The following is a 14495-nucleotide window of genomic DNA, read 5'->3' as shown; positions in this document are numbered from 1 at the left end:
GCTCTTCTCAACTGAAATGTTGGCACATTTATTTTACTATCAGATAGATGGTTTATCTAAATAGGTATAATTGTGTTGATTACATCTTTTGCTTCTGTATATATATTTGCCTGTATGTTATCAGATTTAATGGACAATTTTCTTGAAAAAATTTGTGATGTACCATTATATCCTCTAAAAGGAGCATCATTTGGAGTTAGGGTAGTTGTGTATCCAGTTTTCTTTCACAGGTTATTCTGTGAAACACACAATTTTCATTTTAGCTAATATTGCAAAAATCAAACGGATATAAATAATCTCAGGGAGCAAACATCCATTGTTTCAGTAGTGATATAACTTATTTAAGTCCATAAAATGTAATAATGCCAGTTCTAATTTGGAAACTTACATAGTTGGGTCATATTTAACACCCTGTATCCCCAAAACAAGTTATAAATCTTGGAAACAAACCTTACTTTAAGTACTATATTGTTTGATTAGACATAACGTCCAGTGCCTTCCAAAATCAAAGTGAAGTGGTTCAGTTTGAAGAATAAGGATCTTTTAAAAGCCACTATAAAAAAATAAGGTAAATATTTTTCATCCACCTCTAATGGAGAATCTGCTTCGAGTTCTTGGTGAGAATCTCCATGTGGCTGTGGCAGTGAGAGTTTGTGGGGCTCTATAAACCTTTGAGACCCTAACTTTGACACACAGGTGATTCTAGGATCCCCAAATAGCCTTTTACATCCTTGGGGAAGATGCCACCCAAGATTGTACCCTTAACCAGATCTTCCTCGAGGAGTTCAAACAGATACCCCTTGAGTCTTCTCTGTGGCAGTCTGACCTATATTATTGAAGTTACTTGTGTATTATTCCCATTTTGCAATTTTACCATCATACAATGAAAATGATACCTCAGTAAATGTTAGTATCCTTTCCTGGAAAATTTTAAATGAAGAAAATAGTACTACTTGAAAAAGGTCGCAACACATTGCCATTTTCCTCGGTGTTTTTTTTTTTTTTTTTCCCAAATGATGATGCATATATGTAAAGCATTTATCCAGCAACTCATCATTAGAATGTGGGAGAACATCCCACATCATTCATTTTTAGAAGTAAAAAATAATACTATACTATGTTATTAGCACAAGGCTACTTAGTACAGCATTTTGTTATAGTGGCAAAAGAAAGAAAAACCTACAAACAACGAAATGTCCATCAATTAAAGGATGGCCAAATGCAAAGTGATTGATCTACACTCCCCAATTGTATGCTGTCTTTAGAAATTAAAAAATGAAATAATGTTTCTTCACCAAGTAAGATGCTGATGGTGAATTCAAATAAGAAAGTTACAGGGAACATGATTTATTAAAACCCTTTCTATATGGATGATACTCAAGAATGTTATCAATATTTTTTAACTTTACTTGTGGATTGTGAAAAGTAATGAAAATAATAGAATTTGGGAAAGAAAAATACACATGACCAAAAAAAGTTTTTGCAGTATAATATAAAATGTTGCTTTAGAAAATAAAATTTATTCAGAGCAATAAGCATACATAGGGACAGGATCTGAAGTTACCATGGTAAACAAATTGATATAATTAGAGAATCTAATTTTGAATTTTTCCTATTTTGTTCAATTTGTTTTATTTCTTTTTTTATTTTAAAAATTAAAAATATTCAAGCTTTATTAAGGTTACAATTGATACATAAAATTTAAATATATTTCAGGTATACAACAATGTTTTGATACATATGTATATATTATGAAATGATTATAATACTCAGGCTAATTAACACATCCATTACCTCACATTGTTTCCTTTTCTTTTCTTTTCTTTTCTTTCTTTCTTTCTTTCTTTCTTTCTTTCTTTCTTTCTTTCTTTCTTTCCCTTCCTTCCTTCCTTCCTTCCTTCCTTCCTTCCTTCCTTCCTTCCTTCCTTCCTTCCTTCCTTCCTTCCTTTCTTATGAGAAAACTTAAGATCCACTCTTAATAAAATAAACACCAGTACATTAAAAAAGGGAAGGAATGAAAAAAAAAACACATAGAGCTGGGATAAATAGATGCTGGTTCATGTACTGGTTTAATTCCCCACAATTTTTACTTGGAAAACAAGGGTAGATTGAAACAAGCATGATTGGGGTAGTGTATATATCATAAAAATCTAAAAAATGCCTACTCAAACCACAAAAAGAATACTAAGTGTAAGGAATCTATATTTTCTAAGTAGGTACACAAAGTAGGTGCAACACTGTGTTAGCACAGAGTCCATGCAAACTGTTCTCTGTGTACACAAGCTCATGAAGACAAAATAGACATCAATGGAAATGCAAGTAACTCTGGGTTGTGTCAATTATCTTTACTCTTTGTTATCACTGCTATAGATTTTTCAAAATATTGTGTCAGTTCAGTAGATGAACCAGTTAACTCATTTATCTTGAGTTTGCCAATCCAAAGTCAGCTTGTTTATCAGGAGGATATCATAAACCAAAATTAACTATAATGTGAAGATCTGTGAAGAGGGACCTAGAATTAGCCAACATTTTCTTCACAGTTCCTAGTAAAAAAAATCTTCCCAAATGCCCACTCTGTCCTTGAGATAGAAAATATTAACTCAATCCGATTTGAATATTTTATTCTGTGGCGGCATGCTTTATTTCTTATTTAGCCTAGATTCTTGAAACAGTTTGTTCATGGTGTGTTATAATTGATCATACATTTACTTACTTTCTTGCCTCCTACCTTATCTGTGCATTCTTCATAGTTCAATCTTTTTTATCTTTAAACAGTGACTGCTATAAAATATATATTGCTAATTTTCTGATTAATTTTACATATTTAAGACTTTTTCTTTTTATCTCTGCAAGTCTAAGTTCAACCAAAAATTTGCTAGAGTTGCCTTATTTCTAAACCATATAATTTCCAATATGACCTAGAAAATAACTTGCAACTTAAACTATTTGGCTACAATATTTGCTTATCTAATTGAAGCGAAGAAGAGTACAGGTGTTACCGTAACCCAGGTTGGCTGCTTTGTCACTTGTGAGTCAGTAATGGAGAGACAAGGCTGGTGGAAAGAAAAGGAGTTTTATTCAAAATGCCAACATTCTGGGAGGATGGTGGACTCCGGTCCCAAAGGCCATCTGCCCCATTCCCAGCACAGCCAAAAGGCTTTATAGACATGTAAGTAGAGGCAGAACAAAGGAACCAGGGAGTTGGTCTGGCAATTCCTGGGCAATGAGGTTTGAAGAAGGGGAAACAAACAAACAAACAAACAAACAAAACACTTTCCAGAGCCTGGTTTGTTTCAAAGTCAAAGTTATCTCAGTCTCTGTTGTAGGAGTGGATCTCAGTGCAGGGCTGTAATCAGTGTCCTGAAGGTTAGGCAGATTTATGAGGTATGCCTATAGCCTTGAGAAAACAGAGCCGTTAAAGCCAGTAGTTTTGCAAATTAGCGAGGTTTGCATTCAGCCTTGGGAAAACAGGGTCATTAAAGCCAGTAGGAGGGGAAGGAAGCAAAAGCAAAGAAAAAAACGTTTTAAAAGTTCTAAGCTAAATTACATTGCTAAATTGAACTAAACTAGAGTGTTAAAACTTGACACTCTCCCTCCTTGACACCAGGGAGATAGAAGTGGTATGTTTTATCCACAAGTAGAGGAAAACTTAATCTGGTAAACCATTTCTATGTTTTGATGCAATAATTGGACTGACAGACTATTAAACAAAGACCCACCTTTGCAACTGAATATTCAGATATTAAGTGTGGATTTTGCACCGATTAGTTAAAGTTCTCCTCAGAGCATCTTTTACCTCTTTGTTCCTTAGACTGTAAATCAATGGATTCAGCATAGGGATCACCAGGGTGTAAAACACAGAGGCCATTTTATCAATAGCAAAAGTATGGCTGGATTTGGGTTGCAGGTAAATAAACAATAATGTCCCATAAAACACTACCACCACTGTCAGATGGGAGCTGCAGGTGGAGAAAGCTTTGTACCTCCCTTCCATTGAGTTCATTCTGAGAATGGCCACAAAAATCAATATGTAGGATACAAGAACAATCAAGAGGGAAGAGAGTAAATTACAGCCTGAAAAGATCAAAATGATCAATTCTAGTTCGTGTGTGTCAGAACAGAGCATGGATATCAAAGGGAGGCAGTCACAGTAAAAATAACTGATGATGTTAGAGCCACAGAAGGTCAGCTTAAATAACTTAATTGTGAGAAATAATGACACAAATGTGCTGTAGAGATAGGGAGTAAGTATCAGCACCCAGCACACTTTCTCTGCCATGACGACCACATAGAGCAGTGGTTTGCAGATGGCTACGTAACGATCATAGGCCATTGCTGATAGAATAAACAGTTCCGTGATGATGAAAATCTCAAACAATGCTAGCTGGGTGGCACACCAATTGTAGGAAATTGTATTTTTGTGCACTACAAAGCTGACCATCATTTTTGGGCCAATGACAGTGGAGTAACCAAGATCAGAAATAGACAAATGTCTGAGGAAAAAGTACATGGGAGTATGTAGCTTGGAGTCCAAATGGGTCAAGATAACCATGCCCAGATTGCCCATCACTGTGACCAAGTATATGACCAGGAAGATTCCAAAGAGAGGTGCCTGCAGCCCAGGGTTGTCAGTGATTCCCATGAGAATAAATTCAGTCACCTTGGTCACTGCAGTATGATTGTGTTTCTCCATATAGTTCTTCGTAACCTGTATAAGGTATAAAATCAATGCTTACTAGATTTGAGATGTTATCTTCTAAAATAATTTAATGCATGATGTATGAGATGTTTTCTTCATGTCAAATTATAAATAGAGACTCCTCTTTCCATCAGGCCAAAACCATATATTTTAGTGTAAATACCTGACAACTAGCTTATTTGATTATAATGTAAGTTTCTGACATTAAGCTTTTGATTGCCGAGACATCTATTTCAATGACATCCATGTGGAATAAATGTATTGCCAGCTACATAATTAGATAAAGAGTTAGGTGCACCACCTGCAAAGCTCCCTTTCACAAAGCTCCGGGGTGACCTATACAACTGATGCTTGAATAATACTGCTTTTCCCTTCCCACACTTTAATTTTGGTCTCAGGTTTTAAATTCACCAATAAAGAGTAAACCTAGGCGCTCCACCCTTAGCCCCAATAAAGGCAGAACCCCAGGTCCATGTGCTTTCTGGTGGGATGTGTCTGGGGGCTTGTCACAAGTATTAAGGCCAGAGGTGTGTGCCCTCAAGCATTCCTAGTTGATAGCATCACTATTCATAGGCTGAGACTGACATACAACACACATTCATTGACATTTTGGTAAAGTGTGCTTTAAAGGGGCAAGATATTTTGACATGGTTGTTTTGATACAGATATTTATGTCCTACATTTTGGATCCAAAGTCATTTTAAGTATGTCAAAAGACCTATCTATTATTTTGCAGCTTTTTAAAAATTTCAAGTAATTAACCTGTAAACAATCATTGACACCTAAACCATATAACTTACATTATTGACAATCATCATTGTCTGTTTAAAGTAGCAAGGCATAAAAATACCTAAAACTGCTGGTGGAGTGAGGAGTCAGGTGGTGACTAGGAAAAATCTGACCACATTTTTCAGCACTTCTTTCTATAAGTTCAGCTTGTTTACTCAATACAAAATCTAATGCTATGATATGATCGTTTTAGGATTTTGTTATTAATATCTTAGTCCTCATTTAGCACATATTATTTCTGCATATTGAATCACTTCTAATTATCTTCTGATCATATATCTCTGTTTTGCATAAAATGGACTTGGCCATTCTGATTATTCATGAATTCTTAATGGAGATGTGTGTAAAAAGGCCCAGTGGACAGAGGACTACAAATGATTATCAAGCACTGATAGAGAACTCATTATGTGCCAGGCACTTTTCTGAGCACTTTACAGATATTAACTCAAGTGACCTACACAATAGCTCTAGGAAGGAGGTAGTATTACCATATCCATTTGAGAGTCACAGAAACTCTCAAGGTTTCTGTGTGTGGAAATAATTTAACCAAGGTCACTCAGGTAATAAATGGTGGAGTCAGGATTCAAATAAACTCATTATGTCTTCAGAATATGTTCTTATAAACACAATGCTTCCTTTATATTAAGTTCACCCTGAGTAGCTAGGAAATGAAAAGTGGGATAGAAGGGACGCCTGGTAAATAGACAAAAACCCTTATTAAAATAGATGCCTGAAGCAGTAAGTTCATTTCAAAATGAAGATGGTCCAAATCTACTGCATAGTACACATTAATTCTATTGATGACAGAAATGTATATTGCAAAGAAACAAACAAACAAAAACACTTTTGCTGAGCATAATACCTTTCAAGATCCTTGGTGTGATCCAATGTAAGCTCTATGACCCAAGAAACTTTCAAACCAGCGTTTTCTACTCACCTTAGTGGAGAATCTGCTTTCACTTCCTACCCTTTTAATCCTGATTTGTTGTTGGACAATGTATTTAAGTGTTTTTCTACTCTCTGGAGACTCATTTCGTTAAAGTTTTAATCTGATTCAAGGATTAAAAAAATGTATGTAATTACCTAAGGGAGAGTGCTCTGGATTTCTGTTAATTATTCTTGGAATGTCTCATTAGGAAAAGTCAAAAGTATTTTGTGCCTGGGTCTAACTGAATAAATAAATTAGGTAGTATCACTAAACTCTGGAAATCATAATTATGCCTTTGTCAGTGTCTCAGTTACACTGTTTCATGCACATATTATGTATATGACACACATACACACACACACAAAATGTAGTAGTAAATGAAATTGACTTTTTAATAAAAGAGTATGCAACATTCGATAATATAACATCACTTAACCAAGGCTATTTTTGCTGAATATAAAATTATAAATTAACATAAGACAATGTCTCATGACTTGTACCCGCCACTAAATCAGCTGTAAATCTTTTCTTTACCTGTTAATAAAGTATTTTTCATCTCTATCTGTTTTTAGGGATTTCTCTTTACCACTGGTCTTTAGAAATTTAATTGTGATGTGTTTTGGTATAATTTCCTTTGTGCTTATTTTGCTTAGAGTTACCTTAGCTTCTTTTATCTTTGGGACTATTGGTTTTTTAAAAAAACTAAATTTGGTTGTCCATTTTGTTTGTTGCTTTCAATTTTATGTCTCACATATGAGCAAACAAACAAACAGAAACTCAGACACACACAACAGTATAGTGGTTACCAGACAGAAAAGGAAGAGGGGGGAGATAGAAAGAGTAAAGGGGGCCAAATATATGGTGACAGAGGAATTTGACTTTGGGTCAAAACACAAAGGGGTCAAAGCACACAATGAAACAAACATGATGTATTATAGAATTGTGCACTTGAAACCTATATAATTTTATTAACCAATGTCACCACAATAAACTGAATTAAAAAATTGAAATAAAAAAATAAATTTGAAAAACAAAATCGGCCAGCATTTCTTCCAATAGTTTTCCTGCCTCATATAATCTCTGCTTTCAACTTGGATGTACCTTTCAATGTACAATATGTATCTTATTATTATTCTACAGATCACTGAGAATGTTTTTATGGTATTTATTTAGTATTTTAGTTTCTCTCTGGCTTCACTTTGGGTAGCCTCTATTGTGATATGTTTAAGTATATTGTTGTTTCTGTCACAAGGGTCATGTGCCTGGCGCTTCAAAAGGGCCAATATCCAATAAGTCAGAGTTTGGAGTAAAGAAAGGTTTATTGATCAAGAAAGCACCGACCTGAAACCTATGTAACTTTACTAACAATTGTCACCCCAATAAACTTTAATTTAAAAAGAAGAAAAGGAAAGGAAAGAAAAGAAAGCACCAACCGGAGAAGGTGTGAGCTTTCAATCGTTCTCGAATCCATCTTTAGAGCTCCCCAAGTTCCGTTGCCCTATATATCCAGGGAAAGGGGAAGGGGAAGGACAAGAGGTGGGATCCAAGAAAGAGCTCAAAATCTTCAAATTTCTTTGTTCCTGATGGGTCTGAGTCGGGTCCTGAGGTTCCTATAAATCTTTGATAAACAGTGTTTTTCGCACATTTCCTCCACTTCCTTCTGACAAGGGGCTGTTTTGCAAAACACTCCAGCTTCAAGCAGAATTCCTGTAGTCAGTTAGTATATCTATAGCAAGCATTTCATTGTTACATTATCATTTCTTCAGTGTATAATCCGCTACTACTCTCATTCAAAACATTTTTGTTAGTCTATACCATTGTATTTTAATTCCTAGAAGTCCCATTTGGTTATTTTTTAATCTTTCATTTGTCTCCTCAAAATGTTAGTGTTTTTATTAAATCAGTCAGTATATTGAACATTGTTTTGTACCCATCTCAGCCTATCAGTATCAAATGTTGTGGCTGGACTAGCCCTTGTGGTTCTTATTATGATTGCAATATGTCCTTAAACAATAACCAACAGGAAACTTTAACAATATACAGGTTTATTACTTACAAGACCTGGAAATTAAATAGCACATCTGGGGCCACACAGTGAGGTTGCAGGTATAGACAGCATGCAGAGTTTTGGATTCTGCTTTTATTGCGCTCTAGGGTGGAGCCTAGGGTCCCCTGTGTTCATTCTTTATTGGTGAATTTAAAACATAAGAGCGAGAATTTAAAGCTCGAGAAGAGAAAACAAACGAAGTAACCCAAATGGTCAGTTATTGAAATCAACCAAGATGTCCAAAACAAAGGAGCCTCAGTGGGAGGAGGGGGCCAGGCTCTTGATCTAGTTGTGTGGCTGGCAATGTGTTTATTCAAGACAGCAGTCTTTGAAGTGGATGCCTCTTTGGAATGGATGCCTTGGCAATCAGAATTAATTCAAGGACTTGCATTACAAAAAGAAATAAAAAACAAACACAAATATCAGGGATTACACTATGAACATATCTATAATATGTTTTCAAGTCTTTTGCCTGATAATTCTATCATCACTGTTATTTCAAGATCTATGATAATTATCTCCTGGGTGGGGTCACATGTTCCTGCTTTTACATATGTCTAGTATTTGGATTGGATGTGGAATATTGTGAATTTTGTGTTAATGAGTGCTGTGACATTTTTCTGTTTTCCTAAAAGAATCTGAAATGTTTTAAACAAGGATCAGATGGCTCATATTGAGGCTTATTTTCAACTATATGAGTAAGAGTCTAAAGTAGCTTTTATCTCTGTGATCTCTCCTGGATGCCCAGGTGTCAAAGGAGGACTCTATTCTCTAGATTTTGGAACTCTAAAGTCTTCCTGCCCCGTGTGATATCTGTAGTTGGTCAGCTTACAATTATCCAGTCATTCTTTTAACGGTTTTGTGGAATTTCTGACCTCTTCATTTCATAAAACTTACACGAGAAGTCAGTAAAACAAAGTGGAACTGCTCTGATTGAAGATAGTGAAGCTGCTTTAGCTCAATCCACTTGTATTCCCTTCCTCTCCTACTGGGTTTCTCTTCAATGAACATATAGAAATCTGCAAGCAGATTTTCAAATGAAGAAGTAATTGAAGTTCAAAATATTCAACCAGTTAAAATACAAGATAGAATCCTGTAATGTGATGCTCAGGGTTATGTTGCACAACTACCAGAGAGAAACTGCTGGGAACCCACCACAAGGCCCAAACCTACAGTTTGGAGCAACTGAGTCGTGAGCCCCCCTGTGGCAGTTGGCAGAATTCTAGGAATCAGCTAATTTGGGGTGTCCATTTAGCCAGTCTGATCCAGGGAACGGGGATGGGAGGGACCAGGGGAGGCAGTAGTGGGCATTGGGGGAGCCACGTCTCCCCGTCTTTCCTAGAAGTTGTCTGCTTTCAGGTCCCTTCCTCTTTCACAAGTAAGAACCAAGTGTTGTGAGAGCTGCTATCCTGGGTTTTCCAGGAGAATAGAAAATGTGCTCATTAAGCAAAGGAATTCCTGATCCTGGTACCAATCCTACCACACCATTGACTATTATAACCTTCTTGGTCTCCCTGTCACGATTCTCTCAGATTAGCTGGTAGGCAAAAGACAGTCATGAAAGCTTTTTGGGTATTTAAGATAGTTAATCTGAGCTATTTTTTAGTGCAATTGAAATATGCTTTAGCCTCATGTTCAATGCATTCCACACTCAGGTCCATATCACCTTTATAGTCACACAGCCTCCCAGGCGTGCACTGAACACACATTTTAATCCCTAGCCCTCTGTGTCCTGGATCATATTGATTCTTCTGAGATTATTCCATTTTATGTGAGCGACAGGTGGCATGTTATCTGAAAGATGTCTGCCCACCCTATGTAGCAGTGGTTCCACGTGATTAGAAACTGAAAATAACGTAGTACCAATTTAGGCTCACAAACTTGAATTTTGGAGGATTTAAGAATGTCATTCCTGATCCTATTCTAGGCATTTTCAATCTTCTTATGAATATTAATGAGTAACTGGGAGGGTAAAGAGGTAGGTGAGATGTCTTTATTAGCATCAATGTTTTATGACTGAGTAACAATAATAGTCAAAAACGTGTATGTAGAAATAGTTTCTATGTCCATAGAATCCTTTTTGTTATAAAATTATAAGGCTAAATATAAAGAAAGTAAATTTATTTTTGAATATCTTATTTTAGGTCAATGGAATTAAGGACAATCTTGTAAATGAACATTTTTCCTGGGATTTATTTTCTCCTTAAGAAAGGTAGAGAGGTTCTGTCCTATCAAAGCAGGAATCTAGGGGTCTGCACTTTCTAAAAGTCTTGTTCCTGCTTATGCAGTGTCTCTCCTGAAATAGAAGTCCTCCTTTTGAGCTCTTCTCAACTGAAATGTTGGCACATTTATTTTACTATCAGATAGATGGTTTATCTAAATAGGTATAATTGTGTTGATTACAGCTTTTGCTTCTGTATATATATTTGCCTGTATGTTATCAGATTTAATGGAAAATTTTCTTGAGAAAATTTGTGATGTACCATTATATCCTCTAAAAGAAGCATCATTTGGAGTTAGGGTAGTTGTGTATCCAGTTTTCTTTCACAGCTTATTCTGTGAAACACACAATTTTCATTTTAGCTAATATTGCAAAAATCAAATGGATATAAATAATCTCAGGGAGCAAACATCCATCGTTTCAGCAGTGATATAACTTATTTAAGTACATAAGATGTAATAATGCCAGTTCTAATTTGGAAACTTGCATAGCTGGATCATATTTAACACCCTGTATCCCCAAAACAAGTTATAAATCTTGGAAACAAACCTTACTTTAAGTATTGTATTATTTGATTAAACATAATGTCCAGTGTCTTCCAAAATCAAAGTGAAGTGGTTCAGTTTGAAGAATAAGGATCTTTAAAAAGCCACTGTAAAAAATAAGGTAAATATTTTTCATCCACCTCTAGTGGAGAATCTGCTTTGAGTTCTTGGTGAGAATCTCCATGTGGCTGTGGCAGTGACAGTTTATGGGGCTCTATAAATCTTTGAGACCCTAACTCTGACACACAGGTGATTCTAGGATCCCCAAATAGCCTTTTACATCCTTGGGGAAGATGCCACCCAAGATTATCCCCTTAACCAGATCTTCCTCTAGGAGTTCAACCAGATACCCCTTGAGTCTTCTCTATGGCAGTCTGACCTATATTATCAAAGTTACTTATGTGTCATTCCCATTTTGCAATTTTACCATCACACAATGAAAATGATATGTCAGTAAATGTTAGTATCCTTTCCTGGAAAATTTTAAATGAAGAAAATAGTACTACTTGAAAAAGGTCGCAACACATTACCATTTTCCTCGGTGTTTTTTTTTTTTTTTTCCCAAATGATGATGCATATATGTAAAGCATTTATTCAGCAACACATCATTAGAATGTGGGAGAATATCCCACATCATTCATTTTAGAAGTAAAAAGTAATACTATACAATGTTATTAGCACAAGGCTACTTAGTACAGCATTTTGTTATAGTGGCAAAAGAAAGAAAAACCTACAAACAACCAAATGTCCATCAATTAAAGGATGGCGAAATGCAAAGTGATTGATCTACACTCCCCAATTGTATGCTGTCTTTAGAAATTAAAAAATGAAATAATGTTTCTTCACCAAGTAAGATGCTGATGGTGAATTCAAATAAGAAAGTTACAGGGAACATGATGTATTAAAACCCTTTCTATATGGATGCTACTCAAGAATGTTATCAATATTTTTTAACTTTACTTGTGGATTATGAAAAGTAATGAAAATAATAGAATTTGGGAAAGAAAAATACACATGACCAAAAAAGTTTTTGCAGTATAATATAAAATGTTGCTTTAGAAAATAAAATTTATTCAGAGCAATAAGCATACATAGGGACAGGATCTGAAGTTATCATGGTAAACAAATTGATATAATTAGAGAATCTAATTTTGAATTTCTCCTATTTTGTTCAATTTGTTTTATTTTTTTCTGTTAAAAATTAAAAATATTCAAGCTTTATTAAGGTTACAATTGATAAATAAAAATTAAATATATTTCAGGTACACAACAATGTTTTGATACATATGTATATATTATGAAATGATTATAATACTCAGGCTAATTAACACATCATTACTTCTCTTTCTTTCTTTCTTTCTTTCTTTCTTTCTTTCTTTCTTTCTTTCTTTCTTTCTTTCTTTCTTTCTTTTCCTTCCTTCCTTCCTTCCTTCCTTCCTTCCTTCCTTCCTTCCTTCCTTCCTTCCTTCCGAGAAAACTTAAGATCCACTCTTAATAAAATAAACTCCAGTGCATTAAAAAAGGGAAGGAATGAAAAAAAAAAATACATAGGGCTGGGATAAAGAGCTGCTGGTTCATGTACTGGTTTAATTCCCCACAATTTTTACTTGGAAAACGAGCATAGATTGAAACAAGCATGATTGGGGTAGTGTATATATCATAAAAATCTAAAAAATGCCTACTCAAACCACAAAAAGAATACTAAGTGTAAGGAATCTATATATTTTCTAAGTAGGTACACAAAGTAGGTGCAACACTGTGTTAGCACAGAGTCCATGCAAACTGTTCTCTGTGTACACAAGCTCATGAAGACAAAATAGACATCAATGGAAATGCAAGTAACTCTGGGTTGTGTCAATTATCTTTACTCTTTGTTATCACTGCTATAGATTTTTCAAAATATTGTGTCAGTTCAGTAGATGACCAGTTAACTCATTTATCTTGAGTTTGCCAATCCAAAGGCAGCTTGTTTATCAGGAGGATATCATAAACCAAAATTAACTATAATGTGAAGATCTGTGAAGAGGGACCTAGAATTAGCCAACATTTTTTTCAGAGTTCCTAGTAAAAAAATCTTCCCAAATGCCCACTCTGTCCTTGAGATAGAAAATATTAACTCAATCCGATTTGAATATTTTATTCTGTGGTGGCATGCTTTATTTCTTATTTAGCCTAGATTCTTGAAACAGTTTGTTCATGGTGTGTTATAATTGATCACACATTTACTTACTTTCTTGCCTCCTACCTTGCCTGTGCATTCTTCATAGTTCAATCTTTTTTATCTTTAAACAGTGACTGCTATAAAATATATATTGCTAATTTTCTGATTAATTTTACATACTTAAGACTTTTTCTTTTTATCTCTGCAAGTCTAAGTTCAACCAAAAATTTGCTAGATTTGCCTTATTTCTAAACCATACAATTTCCAATATGACCTAGAAAATAACATGCAACTTAAACTATTTGGCTACAATATTTGCTTATCTAATTGAAGCGAAGAAGAGTACAGGTGTTACCGTAACCCAGGTTGGCTGCTTTGTCACTTGTGAGTCAGTAATGGAGAGACAAGGCTGGTGGAAAGAAAAGGAGTTTTATTCAAAATGCCAACTTTCTGGGAGGATGGTGAACTCCGGTCCCAAAGGCCATCTGCCCCATTCCCAGCACAGCCAAAAGGCTTTATAGACATGTAAGTAGAGGCAGAACAAAGGAACCAGGGAGTTGGTCTGGCAATTCCTGGGCAATGAGGTTTGAAGAAGGGGAAACAAACAAACAAACAAACAAACAAACAAAAAAACACTTTCCAGAGCCTGGTTTGTTTCAAAGTCAAAGTTATCTCAGTCTCTGTTGTAGGAGTGGATCTCAGTGCAGGGCTGTAATCAGTGTCCTGAAGGTTAGGCAGATTTATGAGGTATGCCTATAGCCTTGAGAAAACAGAGCCGTTAAAGCCAGTAGTTCTGCAAATTAGCGAGGTTTGCATTCAGCCTTGGGAAAACAGGGTCATTAAAGCCAGTAGGAGGGGAAGGAAGCAAAAGCAAAGAAAAAAACGTTTTAAAAGTTCTAAGCTAAATTACATTGCTAAATTGAACTAAACTAGAGTGTTAAAACTTGACACTCTCCCTCCTTGACACCAGGGAGATAGAAGTGGTATGTTTTATCCACAAGTAGAGGAAAACTTAATCTGGTAAACCATTTCTATGTTTTGATGCAATAATTGGACTGACAGAATATTAAACAAAGACCCACCTTTGCAACTGAATATTCAGATA

At 35.3% G+C, this 14495-nt stretch overlaps 1 protein-coding gene across 1 annotated transcript; it reads right to left on the bottom strand.

Annotated features, from left to right (window-relative positions):
- Positions 1–3742: 3742 nt before the first annotated feature.
- On the bottom strand, positions 3743–4693 carry LOC141572463 (olfactory receptor 8K1-like). Its single transcript, XM_074337161.1, has one exon. The coding sequence runs from the start codon at positions 4691–4693 to the stop codon at positions 3743–3745; it is 951 nt and encodes a 316-aa protein (XP_074193262.1).
- Between the last annotated feature and the right edge of the window lie 9802 nt (positions 4694–14495).

The sequence above is a fragment of the Rhinolophus sinicus genome, linkage group LG06 (assembly GCF_036562045.2).
Source record: "Rhinolophus sinicus isolate RSC01 linkage group LG06, ASM3656204v1, whole genome shotgun sequence".
In the NCBI taxonomy this organism is placed as follows: Eukaryota; Metazoa; Chordata; class Mammalia; order Chiroptera; family Rhinolophidae; genus Rhinolophus; species Rhinolophus sinicus.
This window is presented reverse-complemented; position numbering and strand designations above follow the sequence as displayed.

Coding starts and splice junctions, on each gene's coding strand:
- LOC141572463 (XM_074337161.1), bottom strand. CDS start 4,693: ATGGAGAAACACAATCATACTGCAGTGACCAAGGTGACTGAATTTATT.